At 43.7% G+C, this 23,975-nt stretch overlaps 1 protein-coding gene across 1 annotated transcript in view; it reads right to left on the reverse strand.

Moving 5' to 3' along the window:
* The window catches only part of LMAN1L (lectin, mannose binding 1 like), a 73,657-nt gene that overhangs the window by 11,937 nt on the left and 37,745 nt on the right, over window positions 1–23,975 (reverse strand). The window contains exons 9-12 of the mRNA XM_083180187.1: window positions 23,174–23,361; window positions 19,965–20,032; window positions 13,367–13,508; window positions 11,702–11,823 (exon numbers count right to left, since the gene is read on the reverse strand). Of these exons, the coding sequence (XP_083036313.1) occupies window positions 11,702–11,823; window positions 13,367–13,508; window positions 19,965–20,032; window positions 23,174–23,361 (520 nt within the window). The remainder of the gene's footprint in view (window positions 1–11,701; window positions 11,824–13,366; window positions 13,509–19,964; window positions 20,033–23,173; window positions 23,362–23,975) is intronic.

Consider the following 23,975-nt stretch of genomic DNA (forward strand, 5'->3'; position numbering starts at 1 on the left):
AGGAATACACGTCATACTTGCAGGTAATCAAAGAAATACACATGATACTTACAGGTAATCATTAGAGAATACACAACACACTTGCAGGTAATCAGAGGAATACACGTCATACAGTACTTGCAGGTAATCATCAAAGAATACATGTCATACTTGTAAATAATCAGGGGAACATACTTGCAGGGCAGGGCCGGATTAACAATGGGCCTGATGGAGCTACAGCTCCAGGCCCACTCTCGAAATAGGCCCATCTTGTAACTGAGGGCCAGGGCTTTCCAACGAGTCTGGCCCCGCATCTCTAGCCCCCCCGGGAACCGGAGATACCGCCAGGCAAACTGGAACGTTTTCCCCATAGGATAACATGGAACCCGCCAATTCACACCCCCACTCAGTTGAACCCAAATCGATGGGCCTTCGATCTGATACCAGGCTGGTCCATATGGGTTCATTGGTTCTAGAGATATTGTAGGTAAACCGATTTTTTCATGTCTGAAATGTAATTTCATGGCTGTTCATGTTGTTTAAGGACAGATTTCTCTGGAACCAAACAGCCCAGTATCACAGGACCAAAATCATTTGAATCCCACATGTAAATGAGTCAGTTGGTTCCAAAGATATAGGTGGTTGTTTAAAGTGTGTGTGGCATAATACGTAATGAACATTACGGTGTGTGGCTTAACATGTAATGGGCATTATAGTGTAGATTTTTATTGCGTGCCAAAGGCCCCCTGTATATGAAGCATATTGTTCATTATTGCTCAATCTGTTTGGTATAGTGTGTATTTTGCTCAATCAATGTGGCAAAATGAATTTTGCCATAATCTATGGCAATTTTGACTCAATCCGTGTGCCATGGTGTGAATTTTGGCTCTGTCGGTGTGAATTTTGGCTCATTCCATGTGGCATAATGTGTAAGAGGCAAGTACAGTATAAGGGGGTTTCTATTGTGTTGCATGATTTGTATAAAGGGTATACAATGTGGTAAACTTAGGTGACCACATAAAAGGTGCTCAAATGTTGTCTACCAAGTTTCAGCTTTCAGTATTTTGTTTAATGACTGGAGTGCCGCCTCACCCCGCAAGTATCTTAGGACATTGGCATCCTGCGGGTGCACCTTTGGAGGGCACCCACCAATATATATCTCTGCATTTTTCCTATGCCAGCCCCCTACCTTTTCCAGGCATATATAATTATTTGAAAGTATTTACACAAATAGAGACACACCGATGAGCAGACCACCCAAAAAGAACACTGGTCATGCCTCCCACATTATTAGATGCTGACAGGGGCGTAACTAGAACTTTGGGGGTCCCATAGCAAAATTTTAAATGGGGCCCCCCAACCTTTATCACTACAAAAGTGAAAGAGGAGCAGGCAAGAGAGATAAAGAGTAAAATACAGAATGTTTTCGTGGAAAAAGAGGGAATGAGAGAAAGTGTTAGGGAGAGAGAAATAGAGGTACAAGAGCAAGCAGGGGGTAGAGGCATAGACGGACAGATAGACGAGGGGGGTATGGAAGGATATACAGATGGACAGAGTACCATATGGGGCATAGATGAACAGACTGGAGGGGCATATACAGACGCATGGAAGGAGCATAGACAGATGAACGGAAGGGTCATAGATGGGTGGGTGGGGACATATTTCAGGTGGAAGGGCAGGAGGGGGCACAGTCTGACAGAGCACTATAGTTTAAACAGCAACTTACCAGGCAGTTTCCGCTGAGGGTCCAGACTGTAGCAGGGCTTTGGCCATGATGTGTGGATAAAGCTGCTGGAGGAGTAGGACTCAGCAGATACATATCATTACTGCAGCCTCACCACTGCACCAGCAGCCCTCAGCACTCCTACAGGCCGGATGGCCCCCTCCCTTGCAGCAGCCTCTCTTCCGCTGCAGCAGCTTCTCCCCTTCTTCGGCTTCTCCTGCAGCAGCCTCCGCAGTCTCCACGCCTTCGGCGCTGCCTTTCTCCTGCAGCGCAGCCTCTCTCCCCCCGCAGGAGCTTCTCTCCCTGCTCCTGTGGTTTTCCCGTGCAACAGACTCTATACCTCCCGATTCAGCAGTAGCCTTGCCCGCTGTCAGGCGCCTGCTGTAGCGGCGCTGGAGGTGTGCGGCTGACAGACTGTATATTTACAATAAGTCAGCTGCGCACCTCCAGTAACGCTTCCGGATTCTGAATCCATCGGCTTTGCTTCCACCTCCACCCACTGTCATTACCCGGGCTGCAGTAGCAGGTATAAGTATATAAATGTCAAATGAATGTTTAGAGGGTGCAGGGAATTGCCCTGGGGCCCCCCGACAACTGGGCCCCATAGCAGCTGCATCCCCTGCACCTTCTATAGTTACGCCACTGGATGCTGGGAACAACCCCTACTATTGCGTATAATAGGCCCTTGATAATTTTTAGCTCCAAGCCCATTTAGACCTTAATCTGGCACTGTTGCAGGGGATGACACCTTTAATAGCTACATATGAACAGCAAGAAATAATAGTCCTGTCCTTAATTTGATGAAAAGTTTGTTAAGCCTGAATCAGTTTATGTTAATCTTTGGCCTAAAATATCAAAGCACATTTGTGATTTACATTTCCCTTGCATTCAGAAAGTCTTGTGCCTAATCGACTTGTTATTCCAAGGCCATCTGTCACATATTATCAGATGCAGCTCCATGAATGTATTACATGTGTCAAGCATTTCCTCTCAGCCTTGCTCGTCTTTTTAACAGTAACTCTGCTACTTAGTTAAAAAAAAAAAAAAGTGCTTCTGTCACTTAACCTTTATATACCATAATCTCTGTAACACATAGAAACAGAGATCCACACCTGTTTATTCATTCCAGGTCCATATTTCAGATCCCCCATCACTGGAATATGTGACACCTTTTTTTTTTTTTTTACACTTCAGCTATTACACGTACTTGTACTTCTGACACCTAGAATTCTTAGCTCCTGCTAAACTGACATTTTCTCACCAATCTATTTCCTACACTATTTATCCCCACCTTCATCATCACCTTCAGTGATTAAATATAATACGTGCCAATGAAAATTACTCAACCCACTGCAGTGATAACAAACCATTCATAGTCGGTATTGCTTATTGCACAATGTGGTTCTGTTATAGCCACCTCAGACATTCAGCCAGATTTCAGTGCACTTGTTCAAGCCCAAAACAGACTGGATTTTTCTCACTGAACATTGCTTTTTGTTTTTGTGTAAAGTTGATCAGTTGCTTTTCTTTAACATACCAAAAAAACCCTGTTAATTATTTGTGAAGATTAACAAGTTAAAAATAAAATGAAACAGTGATGTAACGTTTGTTTTTGAAGTAAACTGTTTACTTTATTACTTTTCGACTCTTTTACTTATTTTCCACTTTGACCTGTCCTACACCACAATTCATAAATTTAAAAAAATATTTACAGAATATTCTTAAACTTCTGATTACCAGAAGCATCTTATCAAAATATATAATTTTCTGTTTTTTTATAATGGTAGACATATAATATTAAGTATAATTAAGTTCAAGTTATCATTGGTTCGGCCCTCCGACACACTTCAGATTTTTCATACGGCCCCCGACAGAAATTAATTGCCCACCCCTGTGTTAGTATATCATCCATACTACCATATATTGTATATTTGTCTGTAAAAATGTGCTGGAAATACTGTATATAATAAACTCAACATGACATCGTGTATAAAGAATCACCAGGTGAAAATACAATGACCGTAATACATTTTTGTAGAACATCAGAAGAGTCCTATAGTTTCTATTCAGGGAGCGGGCCGCCATGATTAGCAGACGTGTCCACTTAGAACCTCTTCAATATCTCTAGCTAATGGCAGCATACATGCTTCAGCCAACAAGATTTACATTCTGGCCATATGATGTCAGCTTAATGTAGTCAAACTCAATCAAGTCAGCCAACATCATCTGTGTACATGGCTAGCTTAACGCACAAGTTATAGTATAAACACATCTAGGTAGTTAGGCTCCAATCATACGTGGCTCTTACAGAAACAGGGGGGTGGACTAACATCCGCCACCCCACATCACCAAGGTACTGCATTCTTAATAATCGCCTATGCACTAACATGCGATTATTTATGCAAAGGACAGCTCTTGCGATAAAAGCTGTCCTTTGCGTTGCTGCTCCGTGGCTGGACTTCTGAGTGCGAGACCCGGGAGTCCCTCTGTGAATGTGGAGAGTGACACATGTCATCGGCCATGAGGCATGCTGGAAGGAATCTGTAATGAATCCTTCAAACAGCACTGCAGAGAGAAGCCTATTGCTTTTGCTGGAGATACTCCCCAAAGCAGTACCCCGGTGTGCTGGCTGGGCAGGATTTACCAGTGCGCGATCTGGGCAGGAATTACAGCTCAGGATTGCAATATGCGATTTGTTTGGTGGGATGTCTGATCCTGTATGTGTAGGGACAAGAGTTCCGAAAGGAGCACGTCCCTGTGCTCTGCTGCGCCGGGTGCCGGGGGTGCACATGTGTGGTTAGCGCTGACCGCCCCATCGCCAACTGCACTGCCTCGCCAGCAGTGCAGTCTGTAGCCCATAGGTATCACATCCCCTTCAGTAACCTATGGGGGCAGTGGCTGCATTTTGGACAGACGGGATCACAACAGGGATCGGAGATTCCTGCTGCGGCCCCCCCTACATACATTTGGGGGATACTTAATATTTGCTGCTAACCCCTGGAAATGGGTGTATTTGGGGAATTAGCCGCAAATATTACATGGTGAATTGGCACCTTTTGAAAATGCGGTAAAACCCCCCAAAATCGTTGTTTTACCGCATTTTCAATTTTGTGCATCCCACCCACAATCTTAAATTCTGACAAATTAAGCAAATTTGCAACTGTAATTTAATGTATGTAAAATTGCTTACCCTCTGCTCCTAAATATGAACCAAGGAATTCCTTTCATTCTTGTAATACATATAGCAATGATAAATCCTCTATAACTACAGCCATTGCTGGACTATAGATTTCAGAATGTATGGAAGCGATTTGTGATCCTATTTATCAGTCCTGGTATTAGATTATTATTATTATTATAATTTTATTTATAAGGCGCCACAAGTGTTTCGCAGCGCCGTACAAAGGAACAATACAGGGAAACAAAACTTGGCATAACATTGAATAAATAACAAAAATACAGTACAAATAAAGAGCGCCACAGATCAATACACATTACAGCTTGGATATAAGTAGTGAGGACTCAATCAACATACAACTAGAGGCTTGATGCCAATGATGGAGAGGAGTATGCGGACAAAGATGGTCACTGAGTGTTGGAGTATAGGAGAGCTGTGAGTGAAATGTGAAGAGAAGAGGGCTTTGACAACAGGAGGGATGAGGGCCCTACTCGGAGGAGCTTACAATCTAGTAGGAAGGGGAGACAGACAGATTACAAGAGGGCACGTTAGGACAACTTTCATTGAGGCAAAACTTAACATGGGGACTCTGATTCTATTAGTTTCGGTGTGGACATTTCCATCAGAACACTCTTGAAACCATTCATGTTATATCACTTTAATAGACTATACAAAACTAGTAAGCCAGCTCAAAGCAAATGCTTCGAAAGCTAGTAGATGTAGTTTCACTCGCTGCCAAGAGATTGCAGTGCAGCCCTCTCAAAGTAAATGCTTCGAAAGCTTGCGATAAGAGCTGTCCTTTGCGATGCAGCATTGTCCCTGGATTTTTGGGTCTGAGACCCAGGAGACCCTCTACGCAAGTGAAGAGTGATGGCGCCTGCGGCGGGGCATGCTGGGAGGGATCATAGGCTTCTATAGGTTATCACCCATAGGCTTCTATATTGTATTGCCAGCACATTTTCACTTTAGTGCATACCGTCCTCTTTCAAATTGATGTACAAGATTTACCTCATACACTCTGCCAATGAAATGAGGTACAATTAGAAATGTCCAGGCATCCCACTATACACTTTTAAATTCGGGGCAGTATACATTACGAAGTGGTTAATCTCAAACAGAATGCAAGGGATGGGAGGGGAGGGAGAAAGCAGGAAATTTTCTTTTCTCCAGATGGAACCCCTAAATAAAGCACCATCTGCAACCAGAATATATTAATGACAGTTCTGGCAGGTGTCTATGCTAAGCAGTCATTCACTTATCACTCTGTACAGGCTGTTTTAGGGATCCGGAAAGGTGTATGTTATTAAAAGGACTCTACCAGGAACATTCTGCTTAATAACCAGGGCAATATCTTATAATATAGGGGATCACAGTATAACAAGTAAACAGCTGTGATCCTCAGAGCTTAAACAGCATGATAAATCAGAGCATTGTCCGAACTCCTTATATTAGAATGTACTGTATACTTTTGTTATTAGCAAGGGAGGTTATTGTGCCAACCTTCCAGTTCCAAGCACCCTTGGAGATCATGACCATTCAGAGATTATTTTTCTTGATTTTTTTTTTAAACTAGATCCACCCACGCCCCACTATCAGCCTGAACTGTGCCCAAATTTCTTAATTGTGTTTCTATAAGTATGCTTCTATGTGGGACAAAGGCATATGTATCTCCACTAATAAATCTCTCATTGCCAAATGTAACAAAAAATATTGTTATCAAAATTGAAATTAGACATTTTTATATTTATTATACATTTAGGTTTTTTTTATATTTCTATAATTGTTTATGATACTATGGGGGGAAATTACTAACATGGGAATTAGGGTCAGAAAGTGATAAAATGGAGAGTGATAAACAGCCAGCCAATCAGCTCCTGCCTGCCATGTCACAGGCTGTGTTTGAAAAATGTCAGGCAGGAGCTGATTGGTTGGTTGTTTATCACTCTCCATTTTATCACTTTTGAAGCTTAGTACATCTGGCCCTGAGACTTCACATGTGATGTAGCTATGGGCAAACAATCAAATCCTGTCTACTATCTTCTAGAGCAGTGGTTCCCAACCTGGGGTACTAGTACCCCTGGGGGTACTCTGCAGACCAGTTGGGGGTACTTGGAAATAATATTGGTAATGGCGGAAGAAGAAAAAGTCTCCCAATGGCAAAAGAAGTCTACCATTGACATGGAGACGAACCACCTTGTGTCATTTCCGGTTCCATCTGCAGCACATCAGCGTCTCCTCGTGCTTTTTCCCATCAGCAATCCACTGAGAGCTACCTGCAAATATCTGCCTCGCACTGACATGGGTGGAAGAAGTATTAATCCTACAGGCGTTAGCGGGAACTCTGGAGACAATACACAGCCAGCGGCCAGACAAAGACGGACCTGATTCCTGACCATATACTAGTCCACGGCTACTGCTTAATATTAGGACACGCACACTGCTCACTTCCACTCATAAGTACTGTGGAAATTTAAAATTGAGAGGAGGGGTACTTATAAATGAAAAGCCTAATCAAGGGGTACGTGAGAGAAAAGAGGTTGGGAACCACTGTTCTAGAGGGTGCTAAATAAATAAGTAGATTCTGATTGGCTGCCCATAGCAACATCACATGTGAAGTCTAATTCCCATCTTAGTAAATTCCCCCCTATGTGAACTTAGTAAAATATACTGTCAGAATGGCAACTTTTTCTGTTATTGGTATATTCACATTGCAAGACATAAGCATTTTAAGGTTTTCTGTGTTGGAGATACATACACAGAATATTTAGTGCAATATTGTAGAATTGAGTAAATTATAGCCTAAACTTTAAAAACAGCAGATGGGTCGTATGCGGAAATGCACCAATGGTCATGTGCCCAAGTACAGAGAGATAATCTGATTGAACCCTCAGGACTATATAACTAACACGCTGCATATAGGAATCTCACTTGGTAACCCAATTGGATTAGTTAAATTAGCAGCCACAAAAAAAAAACTATTCTAGCAGAATGGATTTCTCCTCATCCGGTAGCTATTACTTTATTAAACGCCCAGATTTCCTTTTTGTTTTTCATGGACTGGACAGAGGTGTCAGTAAGGAAAGAAAACAGGGCTGAACATTTGGCTCCCTTATGTTCATATGCTCTCTACCCCTATTAAATTAGCTTTAAGAAATTGTTTTCACCTCACATCCTGGCACAATTTAGAAGTGCTTAATTCAGGGGCTCCCTTCTGAGATTCTGTTTCTGTAAATATTTGCTGGTTCACTGACGATTATGTGTGCTATAGCTTTTATTTTATATACTGTATGTACTCTCTTCTTTGATCTGATATTCAAATGTTTGGCTCAAGGTTCTTTTCATATTTGACACAATGTTTTGTACTCAAGAATGTACACACTTTGTTTTCAGTGTTCTGTTTCTTTGTTTGATTGTAAATAAAGACTTTTGAGGTAAAAAAACAAACCAAAAAAAAAAACAGCACGAAAAAAAACAGCAGATGGACATTGTTATATATTATCTAACTTATTATATTGAGTAAAGATTTCACCCTTCTCTCTATTCAGGTTTGCGCAAAGCCTGCCCTAGGCATAGGCAAACACCAGGGGCATCCCAAGCCTAGGGCTGGCTGAACTTGACAGCAGGCAGTGGCGGTTTGTTGAGCAAGGTAGCAAGGGGAACGGGAGGTGCAGGCGGGCAGCCTCAGATGAAATGGTCACATAGGTCACTTATAGGTCTCTGTCTGTATATGGGCCCTCATTCAGCTTCAGCCACAGTTTTGTTTAAATGGCAAAACTGCAATATAATTGCAATCGCATTGCAGAAATTTAAATTCATCACAGAAATGTGATTGCTTTTCTATGGTAACCCCCTGCATGCACATACTAGATGCGAAGGCAGGCACAGGACTGCCATTTTCCAGCTCATGACGTCACATAGCCTCCACAAACTGACAGCAGTATGGACACACCTGCATTGTCCCTCCTTATGTCGTGTCACCACCTTCCCCTGCTGTCATTATCGTTCCAGGATACAACTGCAGTTTGAGACTTCACAAAACGTGCTCAAATCTGCAAATACCGACTTTTGCACTTCAACATGGCCTGTTGAATCAGGCCCTTGATCTGTTACCTGCACTGCAATACTCTATGGGCCTTATTTTGATTGATTCGCTCTCTTGCGCGTTCGCACAGGGAGCAATGTTTTCTGTCTACGTATGCACATTTCTGCGCATGTGCATATGCTGGGTGCGAGCAGACATGGCGAACAGCTAGTTCACTGTCCCGTTTGCACCTAGCAGCGCGGGCAGGGGGGCATGGGGCAGCGGTGAGGGGCTGTGCACATGGGAACACACAGTCCTCAGGGGCCCCGGTGCACTGCACCTGCTGCACCAATGGTAGTTCCGCCTCTGACACATACACCCTGCCAGCATTCATTAACTCCCCTGTACACACTCAGCAGTCATTTACACATATGCACACACACACACTAGCCCTCTCAGCACTCATTTGCACATACTGTACACACACAAAAAGGCATCACAGACAGAAATTACCCAACTCCATTCAGCAGCAGCTTACTACGTGAGTGACAGGCTGACAGACCAGTAAGAGTGCAGTGCCAGGGGCTGGGGGGGAGACGTCCTTCTTTATCTTTTTTCTGTCTGTGGAATCAGTGGCACCCTCCAGTGGCTGGTGCCCTTAGGGAGCTGCCTAATGCTAGGGATGGCTGTAATTTATCTTTGGAATAATTATTTTATTTTTTCCCCTCTCTAATAGACTGCAAAAAAATACAAAATTTTGGGCCCAGCATTATCAAAGCATGTATGTTTGAGGGAGATGTTAAGACTATGAACATTTGTTTGGCTGAGCTTTGAGATCACATAATTAAAATACAGATTTGTATGTTGAGATCATTCTGTTTTACCGTCTGTTGTTTCTGAAATCATTGTGGCGTTTATTTTCAGCAGATAAAAAAAAAAACAAAAAAACAGCTTCATCAGAGATCTAGAAAATGACACAACTACAAACACAGTGAATGACCCAGAAAGGGAAATGTACAAAACACACAATTGTCTGTGTATCTCCCGTGACAGATGTTATAAGGCAATCTGCACCCCTGCTTAAAAGAAGCTTTTCTATTAAAGGGCCAAGATTTCAAAATATAAAAAAAAAATTATAATTCTGCAAAATAAACTTTGTCAAGGAATCCAGAAAATTGTAGCTCTGTATCTGCTTAACCCCGAAGCATAATTGGCTATAGGTGTACTAGCAGTAGACATCTGTCCATCTGGTTTAACAACAGTTAGTCCAGGCGGTTGCTCAGGGACCTCCACACACTGTGGATCAATGGGGGGGGGGTCTAGGATGGGAATGATTCTCACCGCCCTGAATTCAGGGGGGTGGGGCACCCGGGCACGTGCCCCCCCCCCCTGTCATTTCATTTTGTAGCTGAGGACCAGGGCTTTCCAACAACCCCAGCCCTGTGTCTCTAGCCCCCCGGGAACTGGAGATATCACCTGGCAAAGCTGTAACGTTTTCCCCATAGGATAATATGGGACCCATTAATTCTGACCCCCACCCGGTTCTGACGGCTGCCAGTTCCCCCCTGGCATCACAGAAGCTTGGGGTTGATCTCATTCAATATGATACCAGGCTGGTCCATATCGGTCAATCGGTTCCAGAGATATTGCAGGTAAACCAATTTTTTTATTTTTGAAATGTAATTTCATGGCTGTTCATGTTCTTTGAGGGCAGATTACTCTGGAACCAAACGGTTTTCTCTCCCCCTCACACCAGAAAATGCAGGGACTAGGCTGGTGTTAAAGGAGCAAACTTGGGAATGCATTTTCTGGTGTGAAAGGAGTTTTATTTCAAATAGCCGGGACCTGCAGTGCTCTGAATACAGCCAGGCTCTGCCACTGTCAGTGGCTGTCACTTCTGCCTGGTGGCCGCTGTCCCCCATTTACCGCTAGCATGTATTCCCCCTTGGCAATGAGCATGGAATCCCACATGGCAACAAGCATGGAACCTCTGTCAATGAGCATGGAACCCTTGTCAATGAGCATGTAGATAAGCAGCACTTATGTAGCATCGTTTTTAGTAGGCATTATTACCTTGTAGCATAATGTGAAATGGGACCCACTGCAACATAATGTGAAGGGAGAGTGCAACTGCATAATGTGATCTGAGAGCACTGCAGAATAATGTGAACTGAAGGTACTGTGTGGCAATGTGTAGGTTCATGTGAACTGGAGGCACTGTGTGACATAAGATGAACTGTGGAACAATAGATTGCAGGGCCAGTTCTATAAAAAGGGACCCATTGGGAAATGGAAAAGGGAATTTCCATTGATGCTTCCCCAATCCTCACTCACACACACTGCGCGCATAAACTCACATGCACACTGCCCCCTCAACCTCACACACCCCCTGCCCCCCATAATAACTTCCAATTCTCTGTGAAGTAGACTGGGTGCTCACCGGTACTCAGTACATAAATTAATACCCATAAAAGTGCTCTCTCTTCCCTCTTTAGCCATATCAATAGTCATGCTCTGAAAACGCAATTCCCATGTTTGCACTGCTCCACAAAATCATGTACACTGTATCAATCTAATCACCCTTTACTTAGGGAGGAATGAGCCTAGAAATCGTCTGTTCCTCCACCAGCCTATTGCTCCACCAATCTAATGGAAATCTAGGTGACCGCCAAACTGAGGCATACAAAACCAACCAAGAGAATTCTGACTGCTCTTCTGCCCATTTGTGCTTTGAAAATGAAAACCAGTGGAACAAAGGACAAAGCAGATACATAAGGCATTTACCAGTGAAAGCACTCACCTGAACAACATGTACGCCACTGTGCACACACTCTGGACTAGCAGGAATGTCAGGAAAATTCCACTGGACAAACAGGAAGGATGATCTAGGCTTGAGGGACATGGTGGTGCTTGTGTGCTAGCCTGAAATAAATCATGATACACTGCTAAACATAGAACCAAAACAGTGGGACCTGTGTATATACTGTAAAGTTACCATATCACTCCTACAGTATGTAGGTGCAATAACAGGAAGTATTGCTCACTGCCAATCATCGCAAGATAGGCGTGCTCTATATTGCTATTGACTTAAGCTATGACTTATTCCCCCTGGCTCAATATATGCTGAACAACTACAACTCCCAGCTTGTAAAGTATGGTTTACAGGAGGGGATAGATCAGGCATGTCCAAAGTCCGGCCCGGGGGCCAATTGCGGCTAGTGCCATCATTTCAAGTGGCCCGCAGCCTCCAGCCAGAAGAGGGCGGAGCATCAGATGCAGGATGCACAGGACACTAAAGATGGGGTCCCGGCGAGCGCGCCTTTACCTAGGTGTCTGCAGCAGTGAGGAGGTGCCGGCAGCCACAATGAGATGTGTTTGGCGGCTTTCGGGTGAGTGTGCGTCAAACCCCTGGACATTCAGAGAAGGAAGGGGGGGGGGGGAGAGTGAATGGGTGCAGAGTGGGGAACATACAGTGAATGGGGGGCATACAGTGAAGGAGGGGCAGGCTGGGGGACATACAGAGAAGGATGGTCAGGCAGGGGAATATAATGTGTAGGGGGTAGAGTGGAGGACATACAGTGAATGGGGGCAGGCAGGGGAATATACAGTGAAGGGGCAGGCTGGGGGACATACAGTGAATGGGGGCACACTGGGGGGCATACAGTGAATGGGGGCACGCTGGGGGACATACAGTGAATGGGGGCATGCTGGGGGACAAAGTAAATGGGGGCAGAGTGGGGGACCATTCTGATGTGATTAATGACTCAAAGAATGTCAGGCTGACTGGTCGGCCCCCACACATTTTCACCTCACCAAATCTGTCCCTCGTCGCAAAAAGTTTGGACACCCCTGGGATAGATAGTTTAAAATAAATAGGAAAGCTTCAATGTGTCTGATCTAGAGAATACTACATCACAGGTTCTTAAAGTCTGTGGTCAGGACCCACAGTGCATGTTTTGCAGGTCTCCTCACAGAATCAAGTGAAATAATTAGCTCCACCTGTGGATCTTTTAAAATGTGTCAGTCACTAATGAGGGCACCTGTCGGGTGGCCTGAAAAATGTGAACTGTGTGGGGTCCTGAGGACCAAGTTTGAGAACCACTGCACTGCATAATTTATACAATTTCTTGTTTTTAATTTAAAGCAAGATTAACAATTGCCTCGATAAATGACAGCTCTGACTGGTGTTCATTATAGTTGGTGCAAAGTGATGGGAAGGTGCAGCTTAATGAAACAGATATTAAACATACCTCCCCAGCTTCTGTGGACAACACCCCAACGTGTCCAGCAGTTGGGAGGTATGACCCATTCACCCCTGCTCTGCATGGTATAAGTATGAGTTCTGCACGTGCCTGGCACTAGTACATACAGCTATGAGAATGTGATTGTGAGGGACAGGAGGGTGAGAAGAGGCAGGCTATTGATTTTTCTATCAGTAGTTCCTATTCTGCTTTTTCAGTCTCACCGAACTTTTGACCAGACTCTGAAGACTCCTTCTAATTTTACTGAAATCTTCTTTGACATCACTGGAGCTGCTTGGAGCAGACGATGCATTGGCTCCTCCCTTGGATGAAGACAGGTTTTTCGCTATACTTAGAATATCCTTTCTGTGAATATAACAAGAAGTCATTTATTATTATTATTGCTACTACTAATCTTTGCTTATATACTGTAGCAGCAACGTATTATGCAGCACTGTACAATTTTTCTAATTCAGTGACATAAATCCCTTCCCTGGTGGAGCTTACAAGCTAATTTCCTTTCCCCACCACAGACATGCAAACCCACTCACTAAGACCAATTTGTTTAGAAGCCAATTAACGTACACTTAACCAAGCCAATTAGCCTGGAGTAGACTGACTGCTAGAAAAATGTGCTTGAAAAAAATCCAGAAGCTTCAATTGAAAAAAAAAAAGGTGAAAGTTAATAGCTGTATTAGTCAAATAATGACTGTCACGTATACGAATACATAAATGGAAAACAAAAAAAGACAAAATACCACACTGCTGAAAAAAACACAATTTTTTATATACATCTCAATGCTACAAATAGGCAACTAACCTATACATCTCAGAATAATGTTGTGGAATGAACGGACACAATTTGTCTAGTGCAGACCCAACTGGTGACATAAAAAAGCTTTTAGGAGCATTATGTGGGTTCAAGTACAGCAAGATAAGTACATATCTCCCAACATTGGTGGCAGTGGAAGAGGGACACAGGTGCGTGTCGATAGAGTGCGCTCAAAATTAGGGGACATGGCCTCCCTGTCAGGGAACGTGGCCTATGCCAACGGCGCTCCCACAAGGCCTCGCCACACATTTTCACTGATGTTGGGGGCATGGCCAGCACTGTGGAAATCCAGTGGTACTGCCATTGCAGTCCAGTCATACTGCATTTAAAGTCCAGTCCAGTGATACTGCTGCCATTAATGTCCAGTTAAGCCCAGTGATCCTGCTGTATATAACTCCACTCCAGAGATACTGCCTTTAAAGTCCAGTGATACAGCTGCAGTTCCAGTACAGTGATACTGCTGCCATAAATGTCCAGTCCAGTGATACTGCTACATATGTCCAGTCCATTGGTACTGCCGTTAAAGTCCAGTGGTACTGCCATTAAAGTCCAGTAGTACTGCTATTAAAGTCTAGTGGTACTGCCGTTAAAGACCAGTGATACTGCTGCAGTTCCAGTCCAGTGATAGTGATCTGTCCAGTCCAGTGATAGTACTCTGTCCAGGCCAGTGATACTGCTTCAGTTCCAGTCCATTGATAGAGTCCAGTCCATTGGTCATGCATTAAAGTCCAGTCCAGTGATACTGCTGCATAAGTCCAGTCCATTGATACTGCCAATATAGTCCAATGGTGTTGCCATTAAAGTGATACTGCTGCAATTCCAGTCCAGTGATAGTGATAGTGCTATATCCAGTCCAGTGATAGTGCTAAGCAGTGGCTGTTCTTACCTCATCGGAGGAGAGGGGCTCCCGAGATGCTGCCACCCCCTCTAATGCTGCCGCTGCTGGTCTCCACAGGTCCCCGCCTCTCTGTCCATCTTCTTGTCCCTGCCGTCGTCGCCTCCATCTTCTTTACCTGGTCATTGTCGTGGGACCGGCGCATGTGCAGTAGTCTCTTCAGTACTGCGCATGCAATGGCCCCAGCCTCTGTGGGGCTGCTTCGGGAGCAAACCCGTATACAGCCACCTACAACATAGACAAATGATGGGGATGCACCTGACCCAAGCACAGTGGAGACTGATATCCATTTTGTGCAAGGTTCTCCAGCCGTTTCAACTTGCCACACGTGAAATCTGTTCTGACACTGCATTCTCCTAATCAGGCTGTTGTTGAAGCAGCTGAAGAAAGTGAAAGATGAGCTAAAGCATGGCGATTCTACAAAGCATGTGGTCTTGTGGATGAAGTTTGCCAGGATACGAGGGTGGTCAGTCTATTAAAGTCAGAGGAATACATTTTGGTCTCTGTGCTCAATCCTCGGTTTAAAGCATATGTTTTGTCTCTGTTTCCGGTGGACACAAGTCTACAGTGGTGCAAAGACCTGGTGGTCAGGAGTCATTTGAAGCGGACCGCGTGAACGGCAACAGCTAATCCTTAATTTTCTCCCACTCCTGTGGCTGTGAGGAAACAACTAAGATTTCCTACCCAACCCGCTGGCGGTGATGCAGGGCAGGCAGGAGTGAGTTTGGAAATCTGGTCTGCCCTGAAGGATGTCTAATGTCGCTGCAAACAATGCTGTCACCATTGAAAATGGCGGAGGATTACAGCATCTAAGTAGGCATGTCAGACAGACCAAACCTGTGCTGGTAGGAAAAAGAGGCAATTTGGAAGCCCCTGTACAAACTGTTCTATTTTACCTGAGTTTTCCCCCCTCCATTGTGTACTCCAAAAGTTTTTAGTGCAGCCGGGATCAGCAAGCGGCATAGGAGGTTGTTTCCACAAAATGAGGAGAAGATAATGTTTATCAAAATTAATGATCAATTCTACAACGAAGATCAGTCTCCAGAGACTACAGAGGGACCTGTGATTGTAAAGTCCAGCGGGACGAATTGATAATCTGTGAGGATGAGGATGTACACACTGAAGGCGGTGAGGAATCCTAGGATGAGGACGACATGTGGGGGCCCAACAGTTTGTGGGGGCCCAAATTATTTCAGCCACAGTCGTGTGACAGACCCTGTCGTTGAAATTATTGGTTTATTAAAGACAGTGTGTGCCCTATTTACACAACATAAGGGTGGGTGGGAGGACCCACGGACAATTCTATCTTGTACCTCTTTTTGGCATTATGTGCTCTTTGGGGCCTAGTTTTCAAACTGCCATCCTGTCACTCCTAGATGGGCCACGTGTTTTGTGCCACCCACTTGTGTCGCTTAAGATAGTCACCCAGCTACCTTGGTACAACATTTTGGCCTAAAAACAGCAGGTGTGAGGTGTTCAGGATAGACTAGAAATAAGTGGAAATTAATGTTATCGAGGTTAATAAAAGCATAGGAGCAAAAAAAATAAAAATAAAAATTCAGCGATTTTAGCGTTTTGTTTTTTAAAATACAGATCCAAAACATGAAACTCAGAAGGGTGGTGTTTTGGAACAGATCCAGACCCAAAACACGGCTAGAGATACAGACCCAAAACATGAAAAGTGCCCAGTGCACACCCCTACACCCAACTGCTCACCCACCATGGGACATTGCTGTCTGCACGTGGCAAAGCAGGATACTCCAAAAAAAATGGGACTGTCCTACATAAATTGAGACAGGTGGGAGTTATGAGACAGTAATCTTATTGTTGCGTGTTTTGAAAACTAGTTTCAGGGAGATTATAGTTGGTAATAGAATTTTGCACAGTGCCCCATTGAGGGGGCGTGTCATGCTCCTCACAAAGGTCGTGTCTAGTTCCATATATGGAGAGATTGTGAAAAGACATTGTGAACGTGGCACCTAGAATCGTGGGTGTGTACTGCTACATCTGAGAGGAATCTTTTAAAATGACTTATATACAAATACAGATGAGCTCCAAAGCAGTTAGTAAGAGGTACTATACTTGGTAAAGTGATGGGAAATGGTGCTGATGATTCAATGTAAATGTATCTATCTCTCATTCCTTTTTCCCCCAAAAAATGTAACAGTGTAATATGGGCTAGGTCATGCATGTCCAAACTGTGGCCCTCCAGCTGTTGTGAAACTACACATCCCAGCATGCCTTGCCAAAGTTTTAGCATCCCCTAGTAGCAAAGCTGTGGCAAGGCATTATGGGACTTGTAGTTTCACAGCAGCTGGAAGGCCATAGTTTGGACATGCCTGGGCTAGGTGAAATGAGGGAGATTGCTAGATTAATCAGGGAGAGAGGGAGATTGCTGCTATTTCAGGGAGTCTCCTGCAGAATGCAGGAGGGTAGGTAACTATGTTGTATGTACTCAGTATACAGAATATATGACAGGCAGATATATATATAGAATCAATATACTGTAGTTATCATCATATGGGTTATGTAGTTTTATTTATAAAATCTGCGTGTGCATTTACAGGTGGAAGGAGAAGCTGCTATTGTGCTAAGGTGTAATGATATTTCTCAGTGTCGTGCTTAGGGAAAAATCCATATTAACAAACTGTAGATAAGTAAGGTTGCTAGTAGCAATGAGAGGAAAAATGCACATAAAAGCATTTCAAAATTCTAATGTTTTACAAGGTCAACACTGAATGTCATTGGCAAATTAAACGTTGATGCTCCCCCAAGCCCTGCCATGCAGATTCATTAGCAAGAAACAGTACTGGAAAATAAGTAATAGATCTGACTGCACACAGCTAAGTGGCACTGAGGCATTTGGGTCAAATAACGCCCAGATACATGGAGAGAGAAAGCGTGTTATAATTTGCTTGTGCTTTAAAAGGACCATAACATATTACTCTATACACAACTTTAGCAGGGAACAATACTACACTTTTATACAGTATTAAATTCTACTTTTGAATAGAATTGCTTCTAACACACAGAACAGATGCAGTTGGACAGCAGTGACAAACAGAACACAGGCTTCTCCAATTCCCATGGCAGAATGGAAATTAAATAATAAGTGTATATTTTATATTTGCTGTATGTAGGATTGTCTTCCCTTCATTAACCATGCTGACCAATGGTTTTACTGTGTTCAAAGGGCAAGTGCTAACAGTGGCGTAACGAAAACTTTTGCTCCCCCCCCGCCGGGACAATTTCGCCGCCGCCCCCCCCCCCCGGGACAATTTTGACGCTGCCCCCCATTAAAAGACCCCCCCCCGGGGAGCTGGCAGGGGGGTCCGTGCGGCGCGGAGGTACCTGTATTCAGGGAGAGCCTGGAGGTCCCTGCGCCTGCGGCGCTGAGTATGATGTTGCCGGCCGGGGTCCCTGCAGTGAAATGGAAATAACGCATTATCTCCGCCGGAGATAGCGCGTTATTTCCACTGCACTGCAGGGACCCCGGCCGGCAACATCATACTCAGCGCCGCAGGCGCAGGGACATCCAGGCTCTCCCTGAATACAGGTACCTCCGCGCCGCACGGACCCCCCTGCCAGCTCCCCGCTGCACCCACAAGCAGTGGGGAGCTGGCGGAGAAAAAATAGCGCCCGCAGACCCCCGGCGCCTTCCCGCCACCGCGGGGGCTGCGGCCTTATAGTTACGCCACTGCGTGCTAAATATTCACAGGGCTAATGTATTCCTAATGCTTACAGTCGCATGAACCTATTCTTACACAATATAATGTAATGATGATGTAATATACAGTTGTGCTCATAAGTTTACATACCCTAGCATGATTTGTGATTTTCTGGCCATTTGTCAGAGAATATGAATGATAACTCACAAACTTTTCTTGCACTCATGGTTAGTGGCTGGGTGAAGCCATTTATTGTCAAACAACTGTGTTTACTCTTTTTAAATCATAAACTCACGAACCATGAGTGAAAGAAAAGTTTGTGAGTTATCATATATATTCTTTAACAAATGGCCAGAAAATCACAAATTCTGCTAGGGTAGGTAAACTTATGAGCACAACTGTATGTAAGGATAGCATTTTAAAAGTATTATTAGTAACATTTCCTTTAGCCATCTAAAATTAAACCCAAATACCCCACCATTGGAGAATAACCATATAAAGCCAGTAGGATTCTTCTTGCCTGCAATATTCCAAATGCAATAGACAAAATCCTCAAACAGAATCATAATAATGTAACTGCAGTGCTAATGAATGATGTCATTCAAGTTGGAGGAGTCAGTTTGCAAGCAGCTAATCAGAATTGACCAGACAGTGATGTAGGGGCCATCATTACCACCACCACATAATGGGGAAAAAATACTTTTTTACACACCTAAAGCCCCATACACACTGGGCCTGATTCTGGTTCACTCATAAAAGCAAACTCCTTATTTAATGGACAAAACCCTGTGCACTGCAGCTGAGACTGTGCATAGAGAGTTAGATTTGGGTGGGATTTGTACTTCAAACATAAATCTATATTACAGTGTAAAAATAAAGCAGCCAGTATTTGCCCTGCACAGAATAAAATAACTCACCTAAATCTAACTCTCTCTGCACATGTTACATCAGCCCCATCTACAGTGCACATGGTTTTGCCCATTAAAGAAGGAGTTTGCTTTTTTACGATTGAACGAGAATCAGGCCCACTAGGTGATTTCCGCCTATGAGGATATTGGCGGCAGCGGGGATCCGGCAGGGGGTGTCAGCATCGGCAAGTGCATACACACCTTCAGATGCAGGCAGGGAGAGAGCGACTGCGGGGGATTCAAAATCTATAGGTAGTGCTCATTCTAGCATCCTGGGATTTTCACAATCCATTTAGTCTCTCCTTCCTGCCTGGGGTGTCGATCTTTACTTTGGTGGCAATAGTACAGTGTGGTCTTCTGTATGTCAATGCTGGTATATAGAACAGAGCTAGAAGCACCACAACAGAGAGCAATCCCTCCTGGCAAGATAAAGGAACTGCATGGATTTTGAACGGTGCAGGGTGACCACTATATAGGGTTATATCTGCTGTCATTTAGAAAATACCTCAATGTACTCACTTGAGCTCCTTCGTCATAGCGAGAAGATCTGGCATCCCATTCATCACGGTTTCTAGGGTACTGTGTGCCTGTAAATCAGAATATAAATTATACAGCACATGACAGAGGACACCATCAAAATAAATTCCCAAATTCTTTTGTCATATACTGCATTATGAAGCATACATAGGTTTGCAAGGAAGCACTAGGTCATGTCAAACTTTTGCTTGTGTCAACCTTTTGACCATATGGTGTCGACCTATTGGCTGTCGACCTAGACATTGTTGAACTACCATCCCAGTTCCAAAATACTGTATATACTGTATGATGCTAGATACTTAATTATGCCTTGCACATTGAAATATAAGCTGCTAGATACATCTAAGAGCATCTGCTACCTCTTGCCTACATATTTTTGTGCCTTCACACGCCCACACACCCCATGACATCATATACCCCTAATAATGGCACTCCAATCGTATGCCGCTAGGTCATTCCCCTAAGCTATATTGTCAGAGGCATACCTAGATATTCATGGGCCCCATAGCAAAAGTTTGAAAGGGCCCAGTTTTAGAAACTGATGGTGATAAATGTATGTAAAACATATTACTTAGACAGCAAAGATGGGCCCCGTTCAGATCTGGGCCCCATAGCAGCTGCACCCCTTGCACCCATGGTAGTTACACCCTTGTATATTGTATTATTAGACAGGATAACTTGGAGGAGAGAAGTGGATTCTGGGCAGAGATGTCAAATACGCAATTCTGCTAAATAGTGACCTCTACAAAGCCATTTAAAAGCATCCAATAACAATGATATTTTATACATGTAACCACTGGGATACGGTCATTGGGTAACCAGCATGTTGGTTGACAGTCAATAGGTCGACATGCATGTAGGTTGACATACGAGTCTAGATCAACATGCAGGAAGGTCGACAGGGTCATTAGTTCTACATACTAAAAAACTTAGGGTACTTGTGTATTATCTGGGCTCCCGATTTTTTCATTGCATGCCACTACTTAAGGCATGCAATGCAATGCAATTCGATTTCTCATTTTAAAGACCTGATTTTTAATTGTATAGTCAACCATGGGTGATTTCATACCCCCACTATCCAACTACGCATGGAGTTGATTTTATATAGTGTGGCGAGCGTAGCGAGGCACCGTGCCCGAAGCGTGGCGAGCGCAGCGAGCCCCGCGAGGGGACATGGATAACTTTACATGTATTCTGCGTCCCCTCGCCACACTTCGGGCTCGGTGGCTCGCTGCGCTCGCCACACTATATATTGTCAACTCCATGCGTAGTTGGATAGTGGGGGTATGAAATCACCCATGGTTGACTATACAATAAAAAATTGGGTCTTTACAATGAAAAATCACATTGCATTGCATTGCATTGTATGCCACTATATTGCATGCGATGCGATGCGATGCAATAATCGGACGCCCAGATAATACATAAGTACCAAAATTAGTATCAGCTTGATATGTGGATGGTTGTGCCGCAAAGTTTGGCACATACTGCCCTATGTACTAAGCCTTGCAGAGAGAAAAAAGTGGATGGAGATAAAGTACAGTACCAGCCAATCAGACCCTAACTAGAATGTTACAGGCTGTATTTGAAAAATGTCATAAAGATAGTTGGTTGGTGCTCTATCTTCATCCAATTTATCTCTCGGCTGGGCTTAGGCGGTTATTCACACCTGATTGCTGCAGTGTTATTTAGCAGCATCCTGTGATTAGATAGCCGCTGCTCAGAGTGAGATCCCACCCCATACAAGCCTGCAAATGATCAGATGCAAATCTATTTACAAATGACTCACATCTAATGATTATCCCACTGTGTGCAGTCCATGCGCAGCCGAGGACTTACTCAGCCAGGGCAATAGTACCATGAGGCCGGTGCTGACGTCGCTCACCCTCCCTGCAAACGCCTAGGCACGCCTGCATTTTCTCTGACACTCCCAGAAAATGCCCGGGTGACAACCATAAACGCCGGCTTCCTGTCAGTCACTGTGTGAGTGACCAGCGATGAAAGTAGTATGATTTTATAGCAGGATGGCTGCACGCATGCGAGCTATGATCTGTATGCATGTGGAGTTGTTCGATAATCGCTCAAATTAACAGCCGTGCAATCAGGTCTGGATAACCTCCTTAGTACATAGACCCCATAAGCCATATGAACATCTTGAGTGGACATCATGTACTCCATGCAAAGATGTTTCTATGATCTAAAACTTAAAAACTTTCTGGAAAAATAGGGACAGTTGCCAACAATGCATGTCTGTTTATCCTGGCTCTTTGTGCTGCGCCTCTTTGTGCTAATAGCTAGATATTGAACACATTTATTCCTGTTTATGTATACATCTGACAGATAGTTATCATTTATTTTACATTTTTGTGACAGGTGCTAGGGAATTGTTACACAACAAAACATTTTTTTTATCTGTGCTGAGAAATAAAAACAGGAAACACCAGAAAAAAACTTTAATCTTTTAATCCTTGAAATCATAAGCGGTTTAAGACCACAGCAGTCTAAGTAATAAATGAATGAAGTGAGTGTAAGGGAGGGGGAGTTTATAAGCCGGAAATAGTAGCAAAGAGTTTTCCTTTCCAAACGGCTGTATACTTTATAAGCGAAACACTTTATGTATTTACAATAATCCAACATTTAGTTATGTATTTTACATAAAACTTATATCATAAATACACTGAAAACTCACCTATTCATCAAAGCATACCCGTCCACTGCATAAACCAGATGGTTCTCCAACCCCTTGCCTGTTTACATCCTGCTATCTAACCACCACCCACTTGCTTGCACCTCTTGTAATCTGTCTGTCTCCCCTTCCTACTAGATTGTAAGCTCCTCCGAGTAGGGCCCTCTTCCCTCCTGTCGTCTAAGCCCACTTCTCTTCACATGTCACTCACAGCTCTCCCATACTCCAACACTCAGTGACCATCTTCGTCTGCATACTCATCTCCATCATTGGCATCAAGCCTCTAGTTGTATGTTGATTGAGTCCTCACTACTTATATCCAAGCTGTAATGTGTATTGAACTGTGGCACTCTTTATTTGTACTGTATTTTTGTTATTTATTCAATGTTATGCCAAGCTTTGTCTCCCTGTATTGTTCCTTTGTACGGCGCTGCGAAACACTTGTGGCGCCTTATAAATAAAATTATAATAATAATAAATACAACGACCATACTCTGACACTCACATGTTCCTTGTTCACAGTGGTGGTCTCGTTGACTCCATTGCGAATTAAAATGTCTCGGTGCCTGGTCTGTTCCTCAATTGTCATGTTTATCCTGTATTTCAGCACTCTTAACTCCTCTAGTAATCGGGCCTGTCCAAACATAACCATCTCCAACTCTCGCTGATTGTCTGACTCAAACGCATCTTCATCTAACCAGGAATGATAGACATAAAACCGATGTTTGTAACAGAAATACATGTAACAGTCACATTCTATTTGATGAAATGTCTGTGTCTCTGCCTGTGTAATGCAGTGTGTAGGCGATGAGGTCTTTCTCAGGTAAATAGATGTTCTGTTTGTGTATAATCATAGTGTGCTGCGTACATTTGCTGATGCTTCCTGTTGATTGACTACAGTTTATCTCTCAGACAAGTAAAGCTGGAGGTGTGTATTTCCCTATACAAATAGCTACTACTGCACAGAATTTCATGTTGCCCAAGTAACCAGCACACATTGCAGCAGAGTTGAATGTAACATTGTTTTTGCTCGGTACATTCTCTGGAACTTTGGAGTGTCTTCTAGTTTTTCCTCTCGTCCACAGGTTCTCAAACTTGGTCCTCGGGACTCCACACAGTGCATGATTTGCAGGTCTCCTAACAGAATCGCAGGTGAAATAATCAGCTCCACCTGTGGATCTTTTAAAATGTGTCAATGAGTAATGAATTCATCTGTGCACCTGCCGGGTGACCTGTAAAATGTGAACTGTGTGGGGACCGAGTTTGAGAACCCCTGTACTAGTCCAGAACATTCACCCCATACCCCC

Source organism: Crinia signifera, chromosome 4 (genome assembly GCF_055691185.1).
Source record: "Crinia signifera chromosome 4, ASM5569118v1, whole genome shotgun sequence".
Taxonomy (NCBI): domain Eukaryota; kingdom Metazoa; phylum Chordata; class Amphibia; order Anura; family Myobatrachidae; genus Crinia; species Crinia signifera.